Below are 22,519 nucleotides of genomic sequence, written 5' to 3' on the forward strand. Positions count from 1 at the left end.
TAAAAATAGCATCATTCAACATCACTGAAAATCATGAAATAAAAATGTTTTTTATTGTGCTTTATGCCATGTGGTAAGTCCTAAGCAGAATGAAACTTCTGCACCTTCTGCAGATTGCTGAGGAAACCTTCTCTGGGATGGGATTTATTAATTGGGGTTAACATCATCCTGGCCACTGCAGTAACTTCTGCATTCTTCTCAGATCTCAGAGCTGGACTCTTAATCAACTATTTCTCAAAATATTAGTTCATTTAGTTCTATTAGTTAGCAAAACACACAGTTTTCTGCTACATCTTCTGTCTCCAGAATTGTTATACGATTGCATTAAAGTCACAGCCCTCAGTCCAGGGTTGAGAAGCTTCTGAGCCTAAGTCAAGATTACTATAGTGCCCTTTGGTCTTTGTCTTGATAGGCTTTGCTGGCAACAGGTACCGAAGGTTCTTCCAAAATCTGGAATTCACGGGAAGGGATTTATCCTTTTTCCATTTAACCATCCTTTTTGATGGTAAAAGTGACAGTGATTCTGGCAAGAAATTGTAGTCACTTATAGGCATATATTCAATTAATATGATCTTAGTTTTTCTTTCAACTAGAGCTTTATGCAATCCACTCTGAAGTTCATATATGGCTCTGTCAGAAACGTAGTTCTGGCTCAGTATAATGATTAATCTTCTGCTTTTATCAATGAATGAATGGATATCATCAACAAACGCTGCAAATCAAAGATAAATTTATTGTTACATTAAATGGAAAGGATAGGGACCAAATCAACTTATCTTTTAAATTCACATATGTACCAAAGATGTCCCTCTTATAAAGTGACAGCATGTAAGCATCCTGTCCTTATGAAGAGATTACTATGTATCAAAAATTAGGAGTCTCTGAAAAGTAAGTCAGGTATGGTCAAAGATTGTTCTCTAGAGCAGACATAAATCTACTTACAATCTCCATCTACTCTAGACTACTGTCTGGCAGTAGTCACATGGACAGAAGGTGACAGCAAAATTAACTTTCCCCCAACCAGACATCTCTTTGCTCTTTCCTAATAGATACCATTGGAGTGATTCCACAGAAAGGCACAAACAGCAACTTCTCTCCAAGTATTCTGTAATCTTGGGGTTACACCTGCCTTTATGACACCAAACACCCAAATCTATTTCAGATAATCCAGGGCTGAGAAGACCAGCATGTGATGACAGAAGGTGTTCCAATTGTGTTTTAGATTGATGACTTTTGGTATGAAAAGTGATGAATGAAAGTGAATGGTGATACCCTTTAAATACCAATTGAATTTTCATGCACAGCTTCTAGTGCTTGTTTGAACACCATGGGACAAAGTCTCCACAAACCAGAGATCTAGAAAACATGACTTGTAGAGAAAGGCAAAGCAAACTGCAGAACTAACCTAATGAAGAGAAAAATGAGTTTCCCCCAGTTTTCTGGAGGCTGACAAGGGCATTACAACACCAAAAGCTCCTCTGCAAAGAAGGAAATATTCTATTTTACATGTTCACAATGGATCAGACCAGAGAAAAGGAAATAAGCTAAAACTATTGAAAGAATCAGACTGCAAACTTCAGTAAACAATTTTTTAAGGCTTAAAGAAAGAGAATACGTAATAAAAAAGGGCTTGGAGAAGCTGTGGCTCCTCTCAGGTTAGAAAATTTTTTCAGGAATAGATATAAAGAGACAAGATCCTGCTTAATGAAGGAAGCTAACTGATCTTACTGTTCTGTAGTTTGAAAAATGAAATTCTATTCCTCAGCTGTATCTTTGGACTAAATGGAAACTCATAGTACCCTTTATTCAAGCAAAAGGCAGATGCCAGATACATCCATAGGCAAACGAAATTCCATTTTTTATTTCTATTTTGTTATGGCACCTGTTTCATTCAGAAAATGGTTTCAACCATTGCGCTGAAGATACAGCAAACATACAAGTTACCTAAGAATAACTAGTACCAGAGTCATCAGATGCTCTGTGCAATAAATGTGAGTTCATTCATTGACCCTCAGCAAAAGCAGAGAAAAAACACTATTACTGGGAAATATCTGATATCTTCTGTGTCCTCTCCTAAACCTTCTTGATGCTTGCTCTTTGATATTTTCATCTTGATTCTTTGTAATTAGTGATTTATGTGTGCATGTGTGTGTAAGAGTATATGAATTCATAAATATAACTATAAAACATGTAAAATGTTTGCAACCAAACTTTGCATGCACACAGTCCAGATTAAATGAAAAATATAGCCTTTCAATGCACAACATGTGACAGAATTCCTTCTAATTATAGACTCCTACCTATGTGTGAAAACGATTAGCCTATTTAATGACAAGAATATTCAATACACTTACCTCCTCCAGGGAATACATCCCTCTCAAATATACATAACTTGTACCCAAAGTTTTCTTCTAATATCATGGGCAATATCTTCAAAGCAAATTCTCTCTCTTCTTCAGTAGGAGAAACACAGTCTTTCAGATAAGACACAAATGCATCATATTCTTTTCCATCTGAAAATAAATCAACAATTGTTGTCTTGCTATCAAACATTAGAAATCCAGTATCTGATTCACTATTCTGGTTTTCAAACTTAGTGTCTCGATGGTAAAGCATCAAGAAACTCCTGATTTTTCTTCTGAAGAGTCTTCAAACACTTTTCATCAGATTCAAAAATGTCCTGAAGAAATTTAAGGTTGATACAAAAGAGTCTGATTGCATTTGGAAAATACTTGAAAATATTTCCTTTCTGCATTAAGGTAGTTTTTAAATAAAATCAGATTAATTTAACCAATTAATGTCACATCTGTGAAAATTAAGACATGAAAGGAAGCAAAAAAGGTGTCTGTAACCTGAAAAAATTGTTATTTAAGTGATACTGCAGATTTCAACATTTATTGTACACTGTGTGTACAAAGAGTATCAAGTGGAATGGGTACCATCAAGAGAGAGAACAAACCAGTTAATTATTTTTGTTATGAGACTATGCCATGTCTGGTCATGGTTGGGGCACTAATTTACAAACAGAAAATCAAAGACCAGTCCAGAGGCCAGGTCCAAAACACTGCCACAGAGCAACTATCAGGGTTGATATACGAGAACATGTGGCTTTTCTTCTTAAACTGCCCTTTTTTGCTTCCCTTTCTGAATACTTTACTGCATGTAGTTCATAAGAGAAAGCATAAAATAAACTCCATGAGACCCCACACCTAGATACTAGGCAATGGATTTCCTACTCCCCAACAGGCAGATCCTCCAGGGCAGCATAGTCCAGGTTCTCAGAGATCCTGCCTGAGTGAGTGTAAGTCACTGTGGTAGCTGATATCAACAGGTAGGTAATAACATTGGCAGGCATAAATGACATCCACCAAAAAATCTCCAACTGCAGTTAATTCAAGTTATATTCAAGCTGATTCAGAGACCAAGGAAGGCCAAGAAAATCAAACCTATATATACCACAAGTTTTGTTACCACAATTTTTATAAAAATAATTCCTAAAATTGAGTAATTGTTGGGTTTGCTTGTTGAGAAGGCCACAGAGCTGCTGCCTGGTAAGACACTGGTAATGTGCACTCCCACTCATGCTTAAGTGCATGTAGTGACAAACCTATAAACACGCAATGGCCTCTACAGTCAAGGAAACATTTTAAGCTTCACCCTACTGAAGGGCATCAGTGAGGTGAAAACAAACTTGTGTCAGTCTGCCCATCTGAAAATTTCAGTGTTCATCCTCTTCATGGATAGACAACTGAAAACCTTTCCACCCTTATCAACTTTTGTGATGAAGAACGTAGCAGAACAGAGCTCATCTGAACAACATCCGACCACATTCCTTCCACTTCCTGCTCCAGAGGGAGCTTCTTCACTGGGTTTGTCTGTTGTCATTGCCACACATATACAACAAGCACACATTAGCACCTGACCATCAAATTCTCTTTTATATATTCTTTGTTTCTTCTCACACCACTCCTGGATTTAAGATAATTTTTTAGTCTTCATCAAAGCTGATTACTTCATAGAGCCTACCAGAAAATATTCTTCATCAGTATGCTTATTTCAATGTCAGCATTAGCAAAGTCATACCTCCAGCAGTATCATCTCTCCTGCATATATTTCTGTAAAACAGAACGAAGTCAACCCTAAACATCACAAACACAAACACTGCAGCTACAGCAACAAATGGAAATAGCAGAGCAAGGACCATTCCAGTGGTAAATACATGCACTGGCAAGTCTTGAATCTTCCCTGTAAAAGAGAAAAAAAGCAAATTACAGCCTTAACAAAGAGTATTATATGACAAGATTACTGTGTCAAATACTAATGGCACCTAAAAATCACCTCAAAAAAATCACAGTGTTGATGGGAATCCTTTCCTGCTAATACTTCAAGCACATATGCTTGCCACTGGTCCTAAGATAGAGAGAAACTACAAACCATGTTTTACTGTAAAAACAGGAGAAACAATCTTGGATGCAACCACATACAGTTCATTTATGTGTGTGCAGAGTATGTGAGATCAAGACTGACATTATAGATCCTCATAGATGTATAGCATCCCTAAATGATGGTCACTCACTTTTGTGAAGAGCTTCCTTCAGGCTTTTTTATTATTTCCTCTTATTATCTACCTTTCACCCCTCTCTCAGTCCCATCCATAAGTCCTTAATGTCCTATTTAATCTCTTTGTCCAAGATACTTTTGCTTTTTTTTTTCTCTCTAGTCTCTTTCTTTATTACTATTATTTATTTATTTGTTTATTTATTTATTTATTTATTATTAATCCTTGATAATTTTCATTCCAAATACAGATTTTTAACACTTAAATCTTTGTGAAGATATTCTCAAGACATGCTCATTCTAGTCCATATTTCTTTTGCTTTGCACTCCTCCTGTCCCTGTCTGAGAGCAGGAGGAATCACCCAGGGGTTGTTAGGTCCAGCACTAGATGTGCGAGGACCTTCTTAAGCAGACAGTATTTGGAGCAGTGTTTTAAAATGCCCTCAGGGTTGAGAAGGCTGATTAATACATTATTTCTAGATTATGCCATACCTTTCTTTAGTTTTACAATTTTTATCTGTGTGGTTTCATCAGCTTGCAACATGCAGGTGAAATTATGATGCATGTCCTCATCTCTTATGCTTTTAATTCGTAGTAGCCTTGTGATATAGAACTTGTTTCCCAACCTGCAACAAGGAATGGTGTTAGCAACACTATCTGTACAGAAACCCACAATCACCTGAGAGGCAGATTTTGAGGAAAAGTTCTAGAGAAAACCCTCACACTGTGGTTTTTAGTGAATTTGCAGTTCCACAAAGTGTAGGACATTATCACATACTAAATACAGCATTTTCAGGAAACCTACTGTAGTTTTTTGAGTTCTTCTTCACATATTGAAGGTTCATTCTCAGGGATACCTGTGCATTGTACTGGAAATGTTTGGTTAATTAACCAGTAGAGGCTGGCATCTTCTTGCATATAATAACCCAAGAAACCTGTACAATTGAGTATCTCTTCTTTACCTACAAAAAAAAAAAAGCATAACATGGGAAGATTTAGTGAGAAGTTGGATTCATGTACACAATGCAGTGAAGTGTCAGCTTTCCAAGAAACATATCCTATAAGCTGATTCCTTTTTGAATTTTGTAGCCCCTGCTCAATGTCTTGTTACACCTGCACTGAGGTGGTGACCTCAGCAATCATGCACTGCTGCAGAGTGACAGTCATCCACTGCTTTCTTTCAGATAAATCATCACAGCCAGGTGGGTTTAAATAGTCCTGGAAATTTCAGGCTTTAAAGAACTAAAGGGAATTGGACTTGATGATCCTTATGGCCTCCTTCTACTTGAGATATTCTATGATTCTATAAACCAGACTGATTCTATAAAACAGTTCTGCAGGCTGAGAACAGAAGAGGAAAACCTATCACCAGTGCTCCAGGGCCAGGTAAAAGTAAGTAACTGGTAAGGGGAATTACAACCAGCTAATTATAATAGGGAAACTATATATGATTACTCAACAAAACCAAAGCCCCTGCTGAACATGCACAGAACAAATTCTTATCTCAGTATCACAACTGGAAATTCCTGAATACATGAGCAAGTCATTTACTTAGTCAGCTACTTGGCCCATTTCAAAGTATTAAGTGTAACTGACAGGAACCCCCCATAAAGTTCCAGTAGTTTGAAGAAACTGCAAAACTAAAAGGACAACTCTACACTTGGAAAAAATAAGGCCAGAAGACTGCAACTCTGGAGTGTGAGATTTTTAAAATTCTGTCAGGGGAAGCTTGACCTGAAGTTAGCTGCAACCACAGTTTCTAGGCTATTGCAGCATAATTTCCAGGGAACACATCCAGAATGCTTTTTATTAAGCCAGGAAAAATGTGTGTTAGTCCTTCTTCAGACCATGCACAAATACTTTCCAGTAAGCAAGGCCTACCCAGCAATTCTCTAAGAGCACACGACGCTGATTTCTCAAGACTTATCAGATACTTCTAGAGCCTTCAAAGCAAGATCCAGCTGAAAAACTGGCCATCACAGATTCAAACCTTAGAAATCCAAATTAGAGTTGCACAGACCTAACCTAGTATCATTGGCCTTGCAGCTCTAGCATTTCCACCATACACAACAGCTATTTGGAGGCAAATATCATAGAACACCATCCTAAGCAATTATAGGATTTAAAGATTCTGGACCTGGCTCATCCTAAATTCCCTTCACTCTCCACCATGCCATCTATCTCATCACTTAGCAGGTAGTTCAATGAGTTTATCAATTGATCTTATCAAGGCAGGTAAAGGATGGAAGACAGGTAGATCATAAGCATTTGATGCCAAACCCTGAAAACTTCTATGAGCTGGGACAAGCACAGTAACGAGGAGGAAATGTGCAGGAAGGGCATTCTGGGAGGTTGGAAGGTGTGAGGCATCACAGAATTGGGAAAAGGACTTACCAAGCAGTATTGGTAGGAAGGAAGGAAAATGAGCACCTGAGGTCCTAGATTAGTAAATGAGATACAGGTATGAGCCACAGAGGAAGACTTTGAAAGGAAGGATTAGGTAACCAGAAGAGAGAGAAGCAAGGGGAGAGAAGAGGACAGGAAAAAGACTGGTAAATTTCTGTTTTAAAAAATTAATTACAGCCTCAATCACAATATCCTGGAACCTGTCCAAGACTGTGTGAAGCCTGCAGATCATTTTATCTAACCTACTTCCAGCTAGAAGCACAGATAAGATCTCTTGACAGTACAGATGTACATGCACATGTTGCCAGGACTGTCACACCTCACACTCCTCATTTCCCAGAAGAATAACATTCTCAACCACATCAGGTATCAGTGGGATTACTCATGACTGCTATTCATTGAGTAAACCATACATCTTTTACACATTACTTCATGGGGTTTTCTCTCTACAAAAGAGATCCATGGAGAGATGTTTTATCACCACCACCACCTTCTCTTGCAGGTTGTAGCAGCAACCTCAGCTTCTGCCTCTTTGAAAGGGTACATTTAGTGCACTTGTGTATCAATCATAGAATACACTAGGCAAAATATTACCAGATGTGAGGTTAGACCACATACAGGATGATGAATTAGTTTAATTACACTTATCCAGACCATCAACCATAAAGAAATCAGAACAAAAGCATGTAGGTAGAGTCATTACCTCAAAGATTTTTGTATTATTTTCATACCTATTTCTGTTTCAATCACTTCATGACGTCCAACTATCTCCAAAGTGAAAGCCTCCGGTGCATCTAAAATAAAAGTATTGCTATTGAAGTCATACCTCACTTACATTCTTCCACAGTAAAAGTCACATAATTGCTCTATATATAAAATTAATCACAAACATTCCATTAAATTCACAGACCAATATCTGGATTCTTGTGTTACTGAGTAGCTTAAAACCCAGTATGTCTTTTTGAATTTTTTTCACACACACACATATATATATATACAGAGTACAATTTGCAATGGTTGGAAATGCTCTTATGCAAAATTCTTAGTAAGTTTGTATGACTTACTTAGAGCAGCTATTTTGAAAAAAAAAAAACTACATGGAAAACATACTAAATACATTGTCCAAAATTGGTAATATTTCATCTTAACTTCTGATTTTTTACTTCTCAGATTATTCTGAAGTAGTTCAGACTACCAGACTAGTTCACCTTGGTATATATTTATCAAATGAGAACTGCAATTTAAAATCTCCTATGTAAAGTGAACCAAAAAGTATGCTTCAAAATTTTAGAAAGCTTTCTTACCTTCTTCTACGACAAGTTTAATTGTATTTGTGCTGTGGTATATCGTTCCTTCATGACTGATTAAAATTTTACAGGTATATATCCCAGAGTTTTGTACTGTTAAGGTTCTAAAATTTAGTTCCCTCTCTGTTTCATGTTCATAATTCTTACAGTCCTGCATCAATAAAACCAGAAAATACTATTCTGCAGCAAACATGCATTCAAAACATTAAAGAAATTAAGATTTTTTTTTTTTTAAACAAAGTGTTACCATCACCTTTTCACTATCTCAATGACATGTGTCTGATCCAAAAGAGGTGCTGGCTCAATTTTCACTCATGGTCACTTTTATTCAACATTTGAACATTTAACCCATTAGAAGTTGAGAACACTGCAATTGAGGAAAACACAACAATCTGTGTCCCTATCCATCAATGGTCCCATCCTCCCAGATCCCAAAAGCCAAGAGAACAAGGCTGTAAATCATTCTTGCCAGGCTACTCCAGATGCCTGTACTAAATCAGTCAAAATCCCTTCCTGAAACATTGATCTTGGGGTCAATAGGATCTGTTACTCCAGCCAGGAGACCTGAGAGGAATAAGGAGCACACCCCAAAGAGATTATTCACCAAAAATGAACAGATCTGGATCTGTTACACACTTAAAAACTGTTCAGAAACAGCAAAATTGAAAAGTTCGCAATTACTTTACGAGTACGTGCCAACTGTAAAATATAAATCTTGGCATCTCATTTAGCATCAGTACAATATCTGTATCAGCAAAGTAGCAGCTGGCTAAACCAGCTGCTGCCAAAATCAGCAAACAGACATGCACATCAGATCTTTTATCATTCCAAACTACTAGTTTAATAACTTCTGAAACAGGTATAATTTTTTAACAAATTGGAAAGCAGACAAAAGCTTTGCTTTGTATATCTGTCTAATGTTTTTCCCCCTAATTTCATGAGAAATTAAGGCTTTACAATGTTTGTAGATCCTTCTAAAAATTTGTTTGCAATTAATATTTCCCTGCAATCAGATGTTTTGTTTCTACAGCCAATGATTGGAGTAACACTGTTTCAGTAATTACCTTATACCATGTTATGCTGTCATTTTCATAGACAGACAAATCGCTGCATTTCAGTGAATGACCAGTTCCAGCACTTTTAATTTCTGTAGTTAAATGATTTTCATTGAAACAGCTGCTTTTATTTCTTTCAAGTACATTCAATGTCCATTTTTGAATTGTGAAATTTTGTTCTCCATTGCTAAGGAAAAAAAATATAGCAAAATCAGTTTTGCTTTCTAAAGGAGATTTCTAAAATAATGCAGCTTGGTGAGTTACAAAATACAAATAAATTCTCAAATACATCTGTTAGGTAAAAAGTACATCTACAGTGACACAATTATCCATTTATCACTTTCCCACTCCCAAAGAAGTGTAATTTCCTTTAGCCAAACAGGTTACCTAAACTAAATGCATGATTGCAAAACATTTGACAATACAATTACATCTATGGAACATGACAATATATGCTATATTGACCTGAACAAGGATGCAACAATCTGTGACATCATCCATAGTTACATGAGAGCATCAAAGAATTTTGGACCTTGAATAATCTGAAGATTTTGCAGGTTTAATTTCCTTTGTGTTGCTAAGATTAAAAACATATATATATGACAGAAAAATATATTTGTAAAATTAGAAATAAGATAGGCAAGTCTGGTATTGCTCAAAAAGCAACATTAATCAATTATTGATTGTTTGATATTCTGCTGGTATTTTGGAATATTCTGAAATACTTTGGAATTAAATGGTATTTTGGAAATATTTCTAAACTCCATAAGTCTCATGAATTATAGCATCATTTATGGATTCAAGCATGTCTGCAAAACAAGGCACTTTAGAAAGGATGCATCTCTTAGCACTGATCAGAGATCTGTAGCAGCTGAGCACCTCAGACTGACTGAAAAAGTCAGGCACTATCATGTCTGCAGCAGAGTTATCACATTCCATGCCGTGTCTATAAAAGATCACACAAATATGCTCCAAAACTGCCTCTTTTGTTTCTCTAGGAGCTGATCATTGTCATTTAGATATCCACTAGGTTCTCTCCATATATTCCTTGAAAGAATCAGATTATAGCTGTAATTTCACTGTTTGATATATCCAAATACATGACTACCAAAGAACCTGAAGGACTTTTATTTGGCAAAGTTAGAGCTTAAGAGAAAGCCATATGCCGCTGTCAGTTAGTGGGTGAGATTCTGTCAGTTAATGGGTGAGATTTTGCAATTAGTGCATGGAGCTCTCATTTGTTTTCTGAACAAGCAGGGCCTGACAAAGGAAAAGCAGCAACCACAGAGCACTTCCCTCCAATGTCAATCATATCTTCATAAATATGTTTGAATCTTTCTGCCTCCAAGAAAAGAAAAATAAATTTCTTCCAGAACTGCAACTAGTCAAGAATTATTTAAATGAGAAAGTCCAAGAGGACAAAGGATTTGGAATGGAGAAGCATCTCTGATAAGTACATCAGCTTAAACACATTCTTGACCTGTCTTTTGAGTGTACAAGATTCAGAAGAGCTATTAGGACATCATTTTTATGATTAATTTAGACCAAGTCTTCAATTGTTTCTTTTCTGCTTTTTAAGCTCCCCAAGCAAATGTGTTTATGTATTGTGCTTACCCTCTTTGCATTGTAGTCCTTTTTTAAGCTACACAGGTTCTCTACTCACTTGAGATGTTCATTACTCCTAATTGTAATTGACTCTTTAAACCAAAATATAGTGGTTTTGGTAAATCAGCTAACTATGCTATCACAAACAGGAAAAGTCTTACCAAAGATTTTCCACCAGAGGCAAGCTCATGTGGGTATTCATGGTGGGTGGAGCTCTTCTCACCGATTCTTCAACATCTTATTTACAGATTTAAATCAAAGCTACTAATCACAGTCAGCAGTGGGACCACAGTCAGAAGTCACCCTGTCACAGTGCAGTTTATACGACCTATTTTATATATTTTGTTTAGGACAAGATCAGCTGTGACCCAGAAAGGCCTCTCCCTCCTTGACAGTAAAAGTACCCAAGATAAGTTTAGGTGTGGACATAAACATTAATTCCAATTAATTCCACTGAATCTGTGTGTTTCTTTAGACATCACTCTATTAATCTGAATACTGTCAGAGAATTAATTACAGATGTAGCCATTAAATGCAAATTATTTTACTCTCTAGATTCAGCAGATGAAAGAAAAGGGTCCATGAAGCCACATGTTCTCCCCAGCACTGTTACTCCACAGAGGCTTTCTTCTGTGATCTTATCTGAGGAAACCACTCAAACTGGATCAAGATATTCTACCTGATGAGCCAAAATCTGGCAAGGAGAATGTCCCTGGAAGGTATTAAAACTATACCTGTGCAAACAAAGATGAATTTTTTTGTACATAATTTCTAGTTGTCTGCCATATAGCATGGTTTTCAGTGCACACACACACAAAAAACCCATTTAGTTGTATTTTTTAAACTGATAGTATCAGAATTGTTATATATTTTTACCCTGGTTTTCACTTGTTGAGTGTCCTCAGTGATATTTTGTCGGGAACAAAACCATTTCTGGTTTAACAGCTTTTCAATCTCCCCCCAACAAACGCACCAAGAAGGAACAACAAAATCTAGCTTGACTCAGAAGATAATACAGGGAAGTGAAAGCCCTTAGAGAATATAAACCAAGCTTACTGGATACATAGCCAAATCTAAGTAATCCCTTAGCTATTTTACTGCAACAAGCCAGTGTTATCTTGATATTGCAATCTTCTGCAGAAATTGTCACTCTGCTTTCCAAGTTGCAGTATTAACTATATATGTATGTTCCCACGGCTTTCAGTTGTTCTAAACATATTGAAAAATTGAGCAATATTTGGATTTTAAAATCTATCATGTGTTTATCGTGGTTATCTGTAGTTTTTTGGTTTTTTCAGGAACCTCTAAGTTCTCTCAGTTTCAAGGTTACCAAAATAGAGCAACCCGATGACCTGCTTTTTTGTATTCTGTTTTTCTCTTTGACAGCCACAGGATACAGGCTATAAAAAAACCTATACAAATTACAAATCCTTCCAAAGACCAGTGACACAGTTTTTGCTGCTTACCACACTTACTATAAGTACAATTTTTATTTTCAAGAATGTTGCTGAAGATAGACTCATTCAGGCCTATAGGTGATGTCCATTGATTCCTGAATTTGTATCCTAAGTCTAGTGTACTAACAAACACATGTGAGCATGTCAACACACTTATAAGCACACTTCAGCTATCTATGTGTGTCTCAGCAGGACACATCTAGTTTAACTGTAAAACTTCTGGTTCCTCTTTAAGCAAAAAAAAAAGTGGTTAAAATATCATAAAAACATCACTTTCACCTTTTGCTTCTTGCATATTTGTCAGTTGTAACCCATCAGAAAAAAAAAAATCCTACATTTAATTAGTTTGCAAAATCTGTCAACATGTTGTCTGCTTTTCTTGAAAATCTGTAATTGTCACATTGTTCCCTGAAATTGCCTAAACAGTTATAAGTATTCTGAAAATTATTTCCCATATAGCTTACAAATACCTATCTCTAAATAGTTGAAAATTAAAAATATAAATAAAAATATATTTAGCATATCTTCTTTCAAAAGTAAAACTTTTAACCTACTATAAATACTCAGAAATTAAAGTAATTCCACTCGTTCACTCGTATTAAATCTTAAACAAGTTCAGTAGTCCACAACAGCCCACAACTTTTCCCTACGGAAACTTCTAAAAGTCCTCTGTCTCTGCAAAAGACAGTTTTTGAAATAATATTTTGTATTTCCTGAAATGTAACTCATTTAATATGCCTGCCAATAGTGAGAACCATCATATAAACTAAGCCCAAGATCCCATTAAAATCCCATTTAAAAAATTCCCTTATGCCTATTGTTCCAGCAGTGAGAGCTGTGAAGAATTCTCACAGGAGGATTGCAAGATTCTGGCATCATTCTGATCCTAACAGAAAATGAATGTCAGTGTCATATGGGCCCAACAGACAGAAATTTAAAAATTAAAAAAAAAGAAAGCTGTTTCAGAATAAGACTTTTTTTCCTCAAAAATACTTTCTTTCAAAACTGATTTTTATAATGTAGCAGGTAATATAGTTCTAGAAGACAAGACAAAAAAGGAGAAAATCAAAACTCTCAATTCCAAATGAATGCTTTGATATAATCAAAACTTTTTTTTTCTGAGTTTCTCTCTTAAGCAAATGAGTAAATCAAGTAATTTCATAAAGGATTCTGACATTTTTGTGTTTTCCAACAATTACTCATTTTAACAAACTTCATTCTAATAGTTTTACTTCACTTCTTTTCTTGTCATCTTCTTCTTCTGTATATAAGGCTGTTTCCTTCAGTTTTGAGATGTACACTTTCTCATACTAATTTTGTAGAATTCCTGTGATTTACTCTGGCTTTACTGTCATTACCCCAAGTCTTTAAAGTAATCAGAAAACCACAATAATAGCGAATTAAGGCTGGGGTTATCACAGCTCTCTTCTCTTTTGCCCTGTATTTTAGACTCATTATGGCAGTCTCCTTCAGTGGCAATTCAGGTATGATCTCCACCTATCTTTCCCCATCCCGAAATTAGTCATTCTGCATTTTGTGACACTCATTAGGTGGCATTGGAGTGAGTTTTTAGATTCAATAACTTTTTTGTGAAGTGACCATACAGGAAACTGATCAACACAACAAAGTGGCACAACAAACTAGACAAACTACCATATTCATCATCCCTAAAGAAAATCCTCTTGAATTTAACATTGATGAATAATTTTTTTCTCAATATTTACCCTACAATTAAAATATTTTGCATTTCATATACCATTAATCTAAGATAGACTTCAATTGTTAACATCCAAGTCAACTTGGAAGCTGAAAACATTTGGTTGGTTTTTTTTTTTTCATGTACCATTACTGTTATCTCCTTACTGATATTATTTTTAAAAGTACTATCTTAGAACTGTAAGCTATCAAACTTGAGTCTGTGATATTTCTGGAAAAACGTGGAGAGCATTTTTCAGTATCCACAGTCCTATATGCTTTATAAACCTGGCTAGAACCTTAAAAATATTACTTGGAGAACAGCACAAATCATTACATGCAAGGTGATCTGCTTCAAATTAATCATTGCTTCAACTGTAAGTGCTGACTTATGGCTTTAGTGCAAGTTAGTCATAAAAACACCATGCAGCAAACCTTTCATTTAGTCCCTTTCAAGGTGTTCCAATGAACATTGACACCAAATAATGGAGGCTTGTCCTTATTTCTCCATTTAACCATGGTGTTCTACAGCAGTAAGAAGTCAAATCCAGTTATTTCATTTGCCCTTTGAATGGCTCCATGCAGGTAAAGGTTTGCACAGAAAGCAGAGTTCAGCTATGCTATGGTTCATCTTTACTATACAGTTAGATGATTTGGCAAGCCTCATGAGACCACAAAACACAGCAAGGAAGAACAAGTCTGGGGAAGAAGACAAGCAAATGTTTCCCTTTTTTTTTTTTGACAGTGAATGGAAGGGTTGCCTGACACTCATTTTTTCTTAGGTAATTAATCACAAGCCAGCAAAAATGCTACTTGCCTTATCAAAAGGTTTACAGAGCATTTAAAAGGCTGAAACTCCTTATAGCTATTTGTAAATATTACAGGTCTACTTTGATAGTTATTGTGAAATGAAGTAGGAAATGACACAGCAGTTAGAGCAGTTCCCTAAGCCCCTATTATATGGATGACACTAGCTATAGAAAACAAGACAAAGAAATTATCTTCATCATAGACATGTGCACAGGCAAGACATTTACCTATTGTGTTGTGCACTCACCTGTGAATGACAGAGTAATTCCCAGAGTCACTGAGTTCAGTTGGCCAAAACTCCAGAAAATTCATTTGTGAAACAATTCTGTGTGTTTCCTTTATCAATTGCTGCTTTCCAGCACTTTCTTTGTACCAGTTTATTGTGTATGCTTCTTCCTGAAAATGTTCTTGCCTTGACTCAAGATAACAAAGGAAAAAATATTCCCCTTCTAAAACATCAATGGAGGCACGAAGGGGACACAGCTTCTCTTCAGAGAAAGGGGAAAAAAGATATATTAGGAAGCCAAGTACTTATTTCAGAAAATTGCATTAGCCTGACTTTAAAGTGATTTGCTGTGCTGGTGGTATTTTATAAAAAGACTTCTTTCAGTAAAATGGTTTGGCAGCATTTATTTATTTATTCCTGCAATATTTACTAAAAAACTCAGCCTTTTCCAAACCTTTAGTCTATCTTACCAAAGCAACACCAGAAGGAAAAGGAAGGGCTAAAAATAGAAAGACATTTCCCTATCTCTATAATTCTTTCACATGAGTTCCACAGTGTCAGAATCACATTGGCTCAAAGGGCAGAATCTGGCCTCACTCTACAGTAAAGCAGCTGCCACAAATGGAAGAGGAAAGGAGAAATTCTTCACATATGGTTTCACTTGACAAATATGTTTGAGATAAAAGCAGAGCCTATAAATTAACATTTGCATTTCCTTATCTTCTTAATTAAAACTGAATCATTATGTAGATATATTTCTGAAAAACTTCAGATATCTTTGGAAAACTGCCTTGGAATTAGATTATGTGTGTAAAATTTAGTCTTCAAGTCTGCCTTTCCAAACAAATTTCCCAAATTTACTTTTGCATACAGAATTTATTAGAAGTATGGAAATGGAACCATGATCAAGGATTAAGAGTCAAAAATAAAATCAGCCTTCAGTCTCTTTTTCTCCTGAAATTCTCAGAGATTATTGTTGTTTAGCAGCTATTATGACCACATTTCTGAATGGCACAAGAAGAAGCAGGCTCTTTCTCTTGTTTGCTGTGTCTCTTCATATGGTCATGGTCACATACAACATCATCAGGTTTCTCCAGGTAGCATCCTTTCTTTTTCATTTCATAATTTTAGTGTTTAGGACCAAATTTCCCAAGTCTGGAGCTGGGCTGTAATTGCCAAACCTTCAAGATTTTGTTCTTGGCTGCAAAAAACAAAACTTGTCCTACTGCAAGCAACTGTCAAGAAGCTGGCACGTATGTTGAATGTTCTATTACTGAAGACTTTTACTTACCAGCGGCAGATTCCATGATCAACATGACAAAAAAAATCATCAGAGTCATTTTCTTGAGTTATTTCTCACTTCTTCTTCTTCAAAAAAAAAAAAAAAAGAAACTGAATTGCTCCTGCTTGTCTGAAAGTCTACAAAAAATAATATTCACAGTTCACCACAAGTCCAGTGAAACAGATTCCTTTGAGCATGTGAGCAGTGTAACTATTGCCTGCTGCTGAAGAGGGTTTTCCAAATGGGAAGCTACATATTTTTATCATAACAGCTATTTTCATACATCAGGTAATGTATCTAGATTTTTTCTTTGCAATTTCATTTCAAATTCAGAAAGCACTGCAGGATTTCCTTGTTCCATTTTCTTATTTCATGGATGCATTTTGCAGTATTACAAGGGCACTCAAATCCCAAGCCAGCAGATACCTACCAAAGGACAGGACCGTGCTTTTTTATCTCCACAAAGGGAATAAACTTTGCAAGACTGGACCTTTTAGAAACAGCCAGTGGAAACTTCCCTTGCCTTCAATGAGAACAGCACAATATTATAGACTGGATATGTTGATGGCTAGCTTTGAGCCTGTTGGAAAGCAATGGGACATGTCATTTCTTTCACAATTTGGTCTTTAGGGGCAATAAGCTCCAGCTGAGAGTTCTAACATTTCCCCTGAGGGGGAGGACAAGAAGCAGCCTATATTCAGTTGCTTCATGTGTAGTCAACTATTTCAAAGGCAAGTGAAAAACACCACTAAGTAAGACTGGCTTGGAGCATATTCTGAGGTTCCTCAGAACAGCAGGTTAACTGACAACCAAAGACAGAGCTGCTCCTGAGACTCAGCCTCTGTTTTGCTTAAAAAACAGACAGGTGAGATACACAATCAGCTCAGTTCAACCCCTGAATCCAAACCAGATGACCTTGCTTAGTGTGACCCAAACATGGATGGATAGATGAGACAAACACATATGAGATGTATTTCAGAGATCTGAGAGATCTGCCAAAAAAATCTCATTAGCAATCCATTTATTTTTTATTGGGTAAACCTATTGCAATTTGAGAAAACACAAACTTTAAGAGACTGCCCTAAGATTTAGAGTCAGAAAGTTCCTGTGACCTGAAGAGTCTGCAGGCAGGAGGCTACTGCATTTCCAGCAGTATTCCAGGACACCAAACTGGGTAGCTGCCCTCCCTCTCTTACCTTTCTTCTCAGTTCTTTAAAAGTATGCCATCATCCCTTAAAGCACTGCAAGAAGATGAAGGAAGTGTTTCACATCCCTTTTTTAGATGGCCTGGTAGGCAGATCCAGATGTAGAAAGTTAAGAGAATCTGGATGCTGAATACTGCAACACAAAATTTCAGTTCCTTATTACACATGGAGATTCAAATGCCTACACTTTCTGAGGAAAGAAGGGCCTCTCTCTTTAATTTCTTGAACTGTGCTTTGCTTTTCTTTCCTATCTTATTCAGAAGAAATACAACCTTTAAACAAGACTATGGTCCACTACATAAAGATAGAATAATTTAACACCAGATCTTTAATTCTAAATCCACTACTTTTTTTGGTATATCACATCAGCACACAGTGGAAGGCTGGATGAATGCACACGATATAATGGAAGTGACTCAGTAATGACCAGGTTTGGGATTCATGACTATTAAAAATCAAGACACAAGACCTTAATCTTACTCTCTCATTGCTGATAAATTTGTCTGAAATTGTTCTACTGTAGGCTAAAACATTTGAGCCATGCAGTTTGAGTATTCTTCAATGAAAAGTTAGGAGGGGGAAAAAATGTGAAAAAAAAGAAAAGTGCTTTTAGTGAAAGTCAGCTAATCCAGAGAGAATCTTTGGGAAACAGAATAAGGTTTTTAACTTTCAGAAAAAAATTCAGACTTTTTTAAAGTAAAAGCAAATATTCTCTACCTAATAAAGGAGTACAGAAATATTAATGGGCAGAATGCTAAGGTAATAGAGGGAAATTACATTTTCAATGAAAATTAATTAAATTGTAAGTTGTCTATAAGGTTCAAAGTGACAACAGCTTTAAGCATTTTTTAATGTTTTATACATGTTTAAAACCACTGATCATAATAAAATATGATTCTTAAAAATGCTTTGCCACTGTGAAACCAACAAAAACTTCAAACAAACCAAATTCTAAATTCTGTAAAGTGCATTACCAATGTCTCATGCATTAGAAAATTGTGCACCGTTAAAATTATTCCCCACTTTCTAGAATCACCAGAAGATTTTTGAATTAAATTGGGCTGATACATAAAAGTGATTGATCCTCAATTTTGGAAGAGTAACTAATTCTGATCAACATTTTTGAAAAATTGAATTTGGTCCTGAAGGGCTGTAACTTCCTTTAAAAAAAAAAAAAAACCACAACAGATTCTTCTGAACATGGGACTGTTCTAAACATCATCTTGAGGCCAAGGAAGGAAAGCACTAGTCTTTCCTCTTTAAGAATAGCTTTTTACAGAATTTAAGTATTTTTTCAATATTACCACAAGAGTGCCATAATTTGTGCAGCATTGATGAAGAAAACAAAAATATTTAACAAACAGTTGTCTTAACCATCCTAGATCCAAGCACCATTCTGCCAGGATTGCAGTTTCTTGGTAAAAAATAAAATCTGTCTTAATTTCAAAGAACATAAGCAAAGCTGTTTACTTACTATGCAAGTCTTGCCAGGTGGAAAGTGGATGGAGAGGGAGCCTTCCAAACTCCAGAGAGTTGCAATTTGAACTTACAACTCTTCTGAATCTCATTCATCACTGAAACAGAGAGTTGTCTCTCTCAGCAAGTGAGTCAATACATAAATATTTAAGTTTGAAAAACGTTCTGAAAAAGAAAAAGAGAACTGTTGATTGCAGGAAGAAAAACGAAAAAGGGAGATATGAGAAATTAATTTCTGCTAGCATTAATGGAAAGTTAATAGCAAGTCCTTAATATTTTTGCTAAATGAGGCATTTGAGAGCTGATACACAAATCTTTTGCTCCTACCACTTACAGCAGTGCTGACAGAGCCCAACCTCTTCCAAAGCCACCCAAGCGCGAGGAAAAGGGGTGTGGACAGCGCGGAGACAGGGGCTGTATGTTGAAATAAGCCGTTTTCAGGGCTAAACTGTTTATGACAGCCGGGTAATAAGGAAAAAGTACAGCGTGGGCCCTGGACAGAGGTGTCCGAGACAGGTGACTCTGGGGAGCGCCGGGCACTGCACGGACAGGGAAGCGCGGCTGGGTGGGAGAGAGGGAGAGAGGGCTGGGGACGGGCAGGGCTGGGGACGCACAGGGTGCCCTGGAGAGGTCTCCGGCCAGCGAAAGCCCCCCGCACACCCGCCGGGATGCCCTGAGCGGGGCAGGCGCTCGGCTCCTCCGAGCGAGGGGAGAAGGAGGTGTCCGCGCCCAGCCCTGGCGCTCCCCGTCCCGCTGCCCCCGCCGCCCTGCCCTACCTGGCTGCAGCGTGGCGGGGCGGAGCGGAGCGGAGCGGAGCAGCCGCGGTGCTGCCCTGCTTGGCGATGGGCCGCGCTGCCAGCCGGCCCCCGGACACCCAGAGGTGCGCCCGCCAGCACAGCGAGTGATGCTCGACTTTTTTAGGAGGCGGAGGGGGGTGGAGTGTGTGTGCCTCTTCCCTCTCACAACCTTTCAGGGGAAGAAAAGGCGTAAGGAGGTGATGTCTTCCGTTGTCTTTAGCCGAAACGCCTCTTCCTCCGCTTTTCCGCTGAACGCACATTGTAGGACTCTTTTCCAAGGAGCGTGCTGGAGGTAGGACGGAGTGCTAGGAATGAGTACATTGGGCTGAGTATACCAAGTTTTACCTCTGCTACAGCTTCCTCCCCACGTCGCTGCCTGGTTTGCGAATGAGGACGTGCAAAGAGCTACCACTGAAAGGCTGATATTCTGCAAAGATCTCAAAAGACACACACACACACACACACACACACACACACACACAAAAAAAAAAAAAATCCGCCAAAAGGAATTACAAACTATGGTGTGCAGGAAAAGAAATAAGGCAAATGATAAGATTCCACACTGTTTCTATGAGAAATGTCCCCATTTCAGTGATAATTTTTTTCTGTGCTACCAAGGGGAGAACAATGGAAATTTTCAAGACATGAAACATTTTGTACCTCCATTGCTGCAGAGTGTATGTATTCGCTTCTAAAGAAGCCATCATGCCATTAGTTGAGTTTGCTTGTTATCCAAATGTTGGTATATTGGAAATTATATAGGCATATTTCTGACAGGCATATTTCTTGTTTGAGTCCTGTTCCTAAGTAAATGAATGCTTGCCGTTGTTAATTCCATGGATGCTTTATCTGCTAAGTACTGTGCAATGATTCACTATACTTCTAAATAAAATTAGTTTGATAACAGCAGGGAAAAAAATCATTCTCTCAGGAATCCTTTTATTTGCATATCACACTTTTAATCTTCAGAAATTTGCTTGGTGACAGCTACATTTTGGGTTTTTTACCCAGGGCAACTGCTAATGAAAAAGTTCCCAATTTCAATGGGAGGGGACAGTTTGGAGGTAAAACAAGCAGATTACAATTAAAAGAAGGGAGGGATTATACAGAGCTGGCTTTCTTGCATATTTTCATTGCAGAGGTGAAGTGAGGAAACCCTGGAGTGTTTTACTGTCTCATCCCATGTGTTTTCCTCATCACAGAATGAAACATTATTTCTATAACAATTAGACCTTCGCATAATGTATATCAGCACAATTCCAGGAAAGTAAGCTAAGGCTCTAACTAACTATAACTGCTTTAAAAATGTGTAGAAGATACTTTGCAGTGCTTTTGGTCTTATGACTTAGTACCTGATTTTAAAACCTAAACGAAAGCAGATATCATAAAGATGATAATGATTTTATATGATAGTCTGGAAACTATTTAGCAGCCAGCAAATAAAATGGTAAAGTAAAATGTCATCAGCTTTTTACCTTCACAGTCTGTCTTCATAGTGACAGTTTGGAAAATTCTTTTTTGACTCAGCCTTTTACAGCAATATTTTCCATGAGCTTTTCTCACATTTATTTGCTTTCATATTCTTTTGAAATATTCTCAAGTTTTTGAACTTTAATCTGCATTGCAGAAAGTGCTGTGTTCAATTGGCCCTTTCAAATAATGTCACAGCTAGCTCTGTGCTACATGAACATATGTGAAAGGAGAATAAACTTTACACTTTTTAGTCTCAGACTAATACAGTTTTAATGGAGAAGTTATAGTCTGGTAATAGATATGTAACATGACTAAAAATAGCTACATCTTAGATTTTAATTTTGAAAATATCATGATGAACATGAAAGTTTGCACTAAGATTGGAAAACAGATTTTTGAATGAAGCTCTGACAAGCTGACCAGTTGAGAATCAGTTAGAGAAGACCAGTTATTTCACACAGTTTTTCACATCTTCCTTTCCATCCAACATAAACTATATGAAGGCACTAACTGAAAAACAAAAACTATTTCCACCATAAATTGCAACATCCAACTCCTGTAACCACAGTTTAAATCTGTTTGCTGTTAGATGGCAATAGTCCTTCTTAAACTACATCTATTATCTCTAGATACAAGTTATATTAATTCTTAGCACACATTAAGTCATGTTCAATAGTTTTTCAGCATTATCTTCTCCTGATGTCAAAAAAGCAGGTTACAAACTGATAATGTGTCTGTTAGACCCTCATATGTTTCTCAGAAATTTTAAAATACAGAAGTTGGACACTTTCAAACATCACAGCATCACAGGATAATTCATGTTTGAAGGGACCTCTGGGAGTCCTCAGTTGCAGCCCCTCTTCAGGGTGCACACAAATGAGACCTGAACACTTACAAGGATGGGGATTCCACAGCTTCTCTGGGTACATGTTCCAGCTTTGGAACATGCATATAGTGAAATTTTTTCTCCTAATATGTAATATAAATTTGCTATATTCTAATTAGTCCCAGTTACTTTTTTGTCCCATCTCTGGGCTCATTTGAAAAGAGTCTGGTTCCATTCATTCTCTCTGTCTTTTCATTAAATTATTGTAGGTAGAAACAGGGCCTCTTGTCCTCTCCCTGTATGATCTGTGCTCTTGGTGGTCTTCCCCTGGACTTCAATATG

The 22,519-nt window shown here is 37.0% G+C and overlaps 1 protein-coding gene across 1 annotated transcript; it reads right to left on the reverse strand.

The window, feature by feature from the left end:
- On the reverse strand, nucleotides 1-16,458 carry IL18R1 (interleukin 18 receptor 1). Its single transcript, XM_053935372.1, has 10 exons — nucleotides 16,410-16,458; nucleotides 15,140-15,380; nucleotides 9,335-9,512; nucleotides 8,268-8,421; nucleotides 7,695-7,757; nucleotides 5,363-5,519; nucleotides 5,050-5,183; nucleotides 4,084-4,245; nucleotides 2,355-2,513; nucleotides 1-712 (listed from the first exon to the last, which is right to left on the reverse strand). Exons 1-10 carry the CDS (start codon nucleotides 16,456-16,458, stop codon nucleotides 312-314), a joined length of 1,698 nt encoding a protein of 565 aa, XP_053791347.1. The 3' UTR covers nucleotides 1-311.
- Nucleotides 16,459-22,519: the final 6,061 nt, after the last annotated feature.

Source organism: Vidua chalybeata, chromosome 2 (assembly GCF_026979565.1).
Source record: "Vidua chalybeata isolate OUT-0048 chromosome 2, bVidCha1 merged haplotype, whole genome shotgun sequence".
Lineage (NCBI taxonomy): Eukaryota > Metazoa > Chordata > Aves > Passeriformes > Viduidae > Vidua > Vidua chalybeata.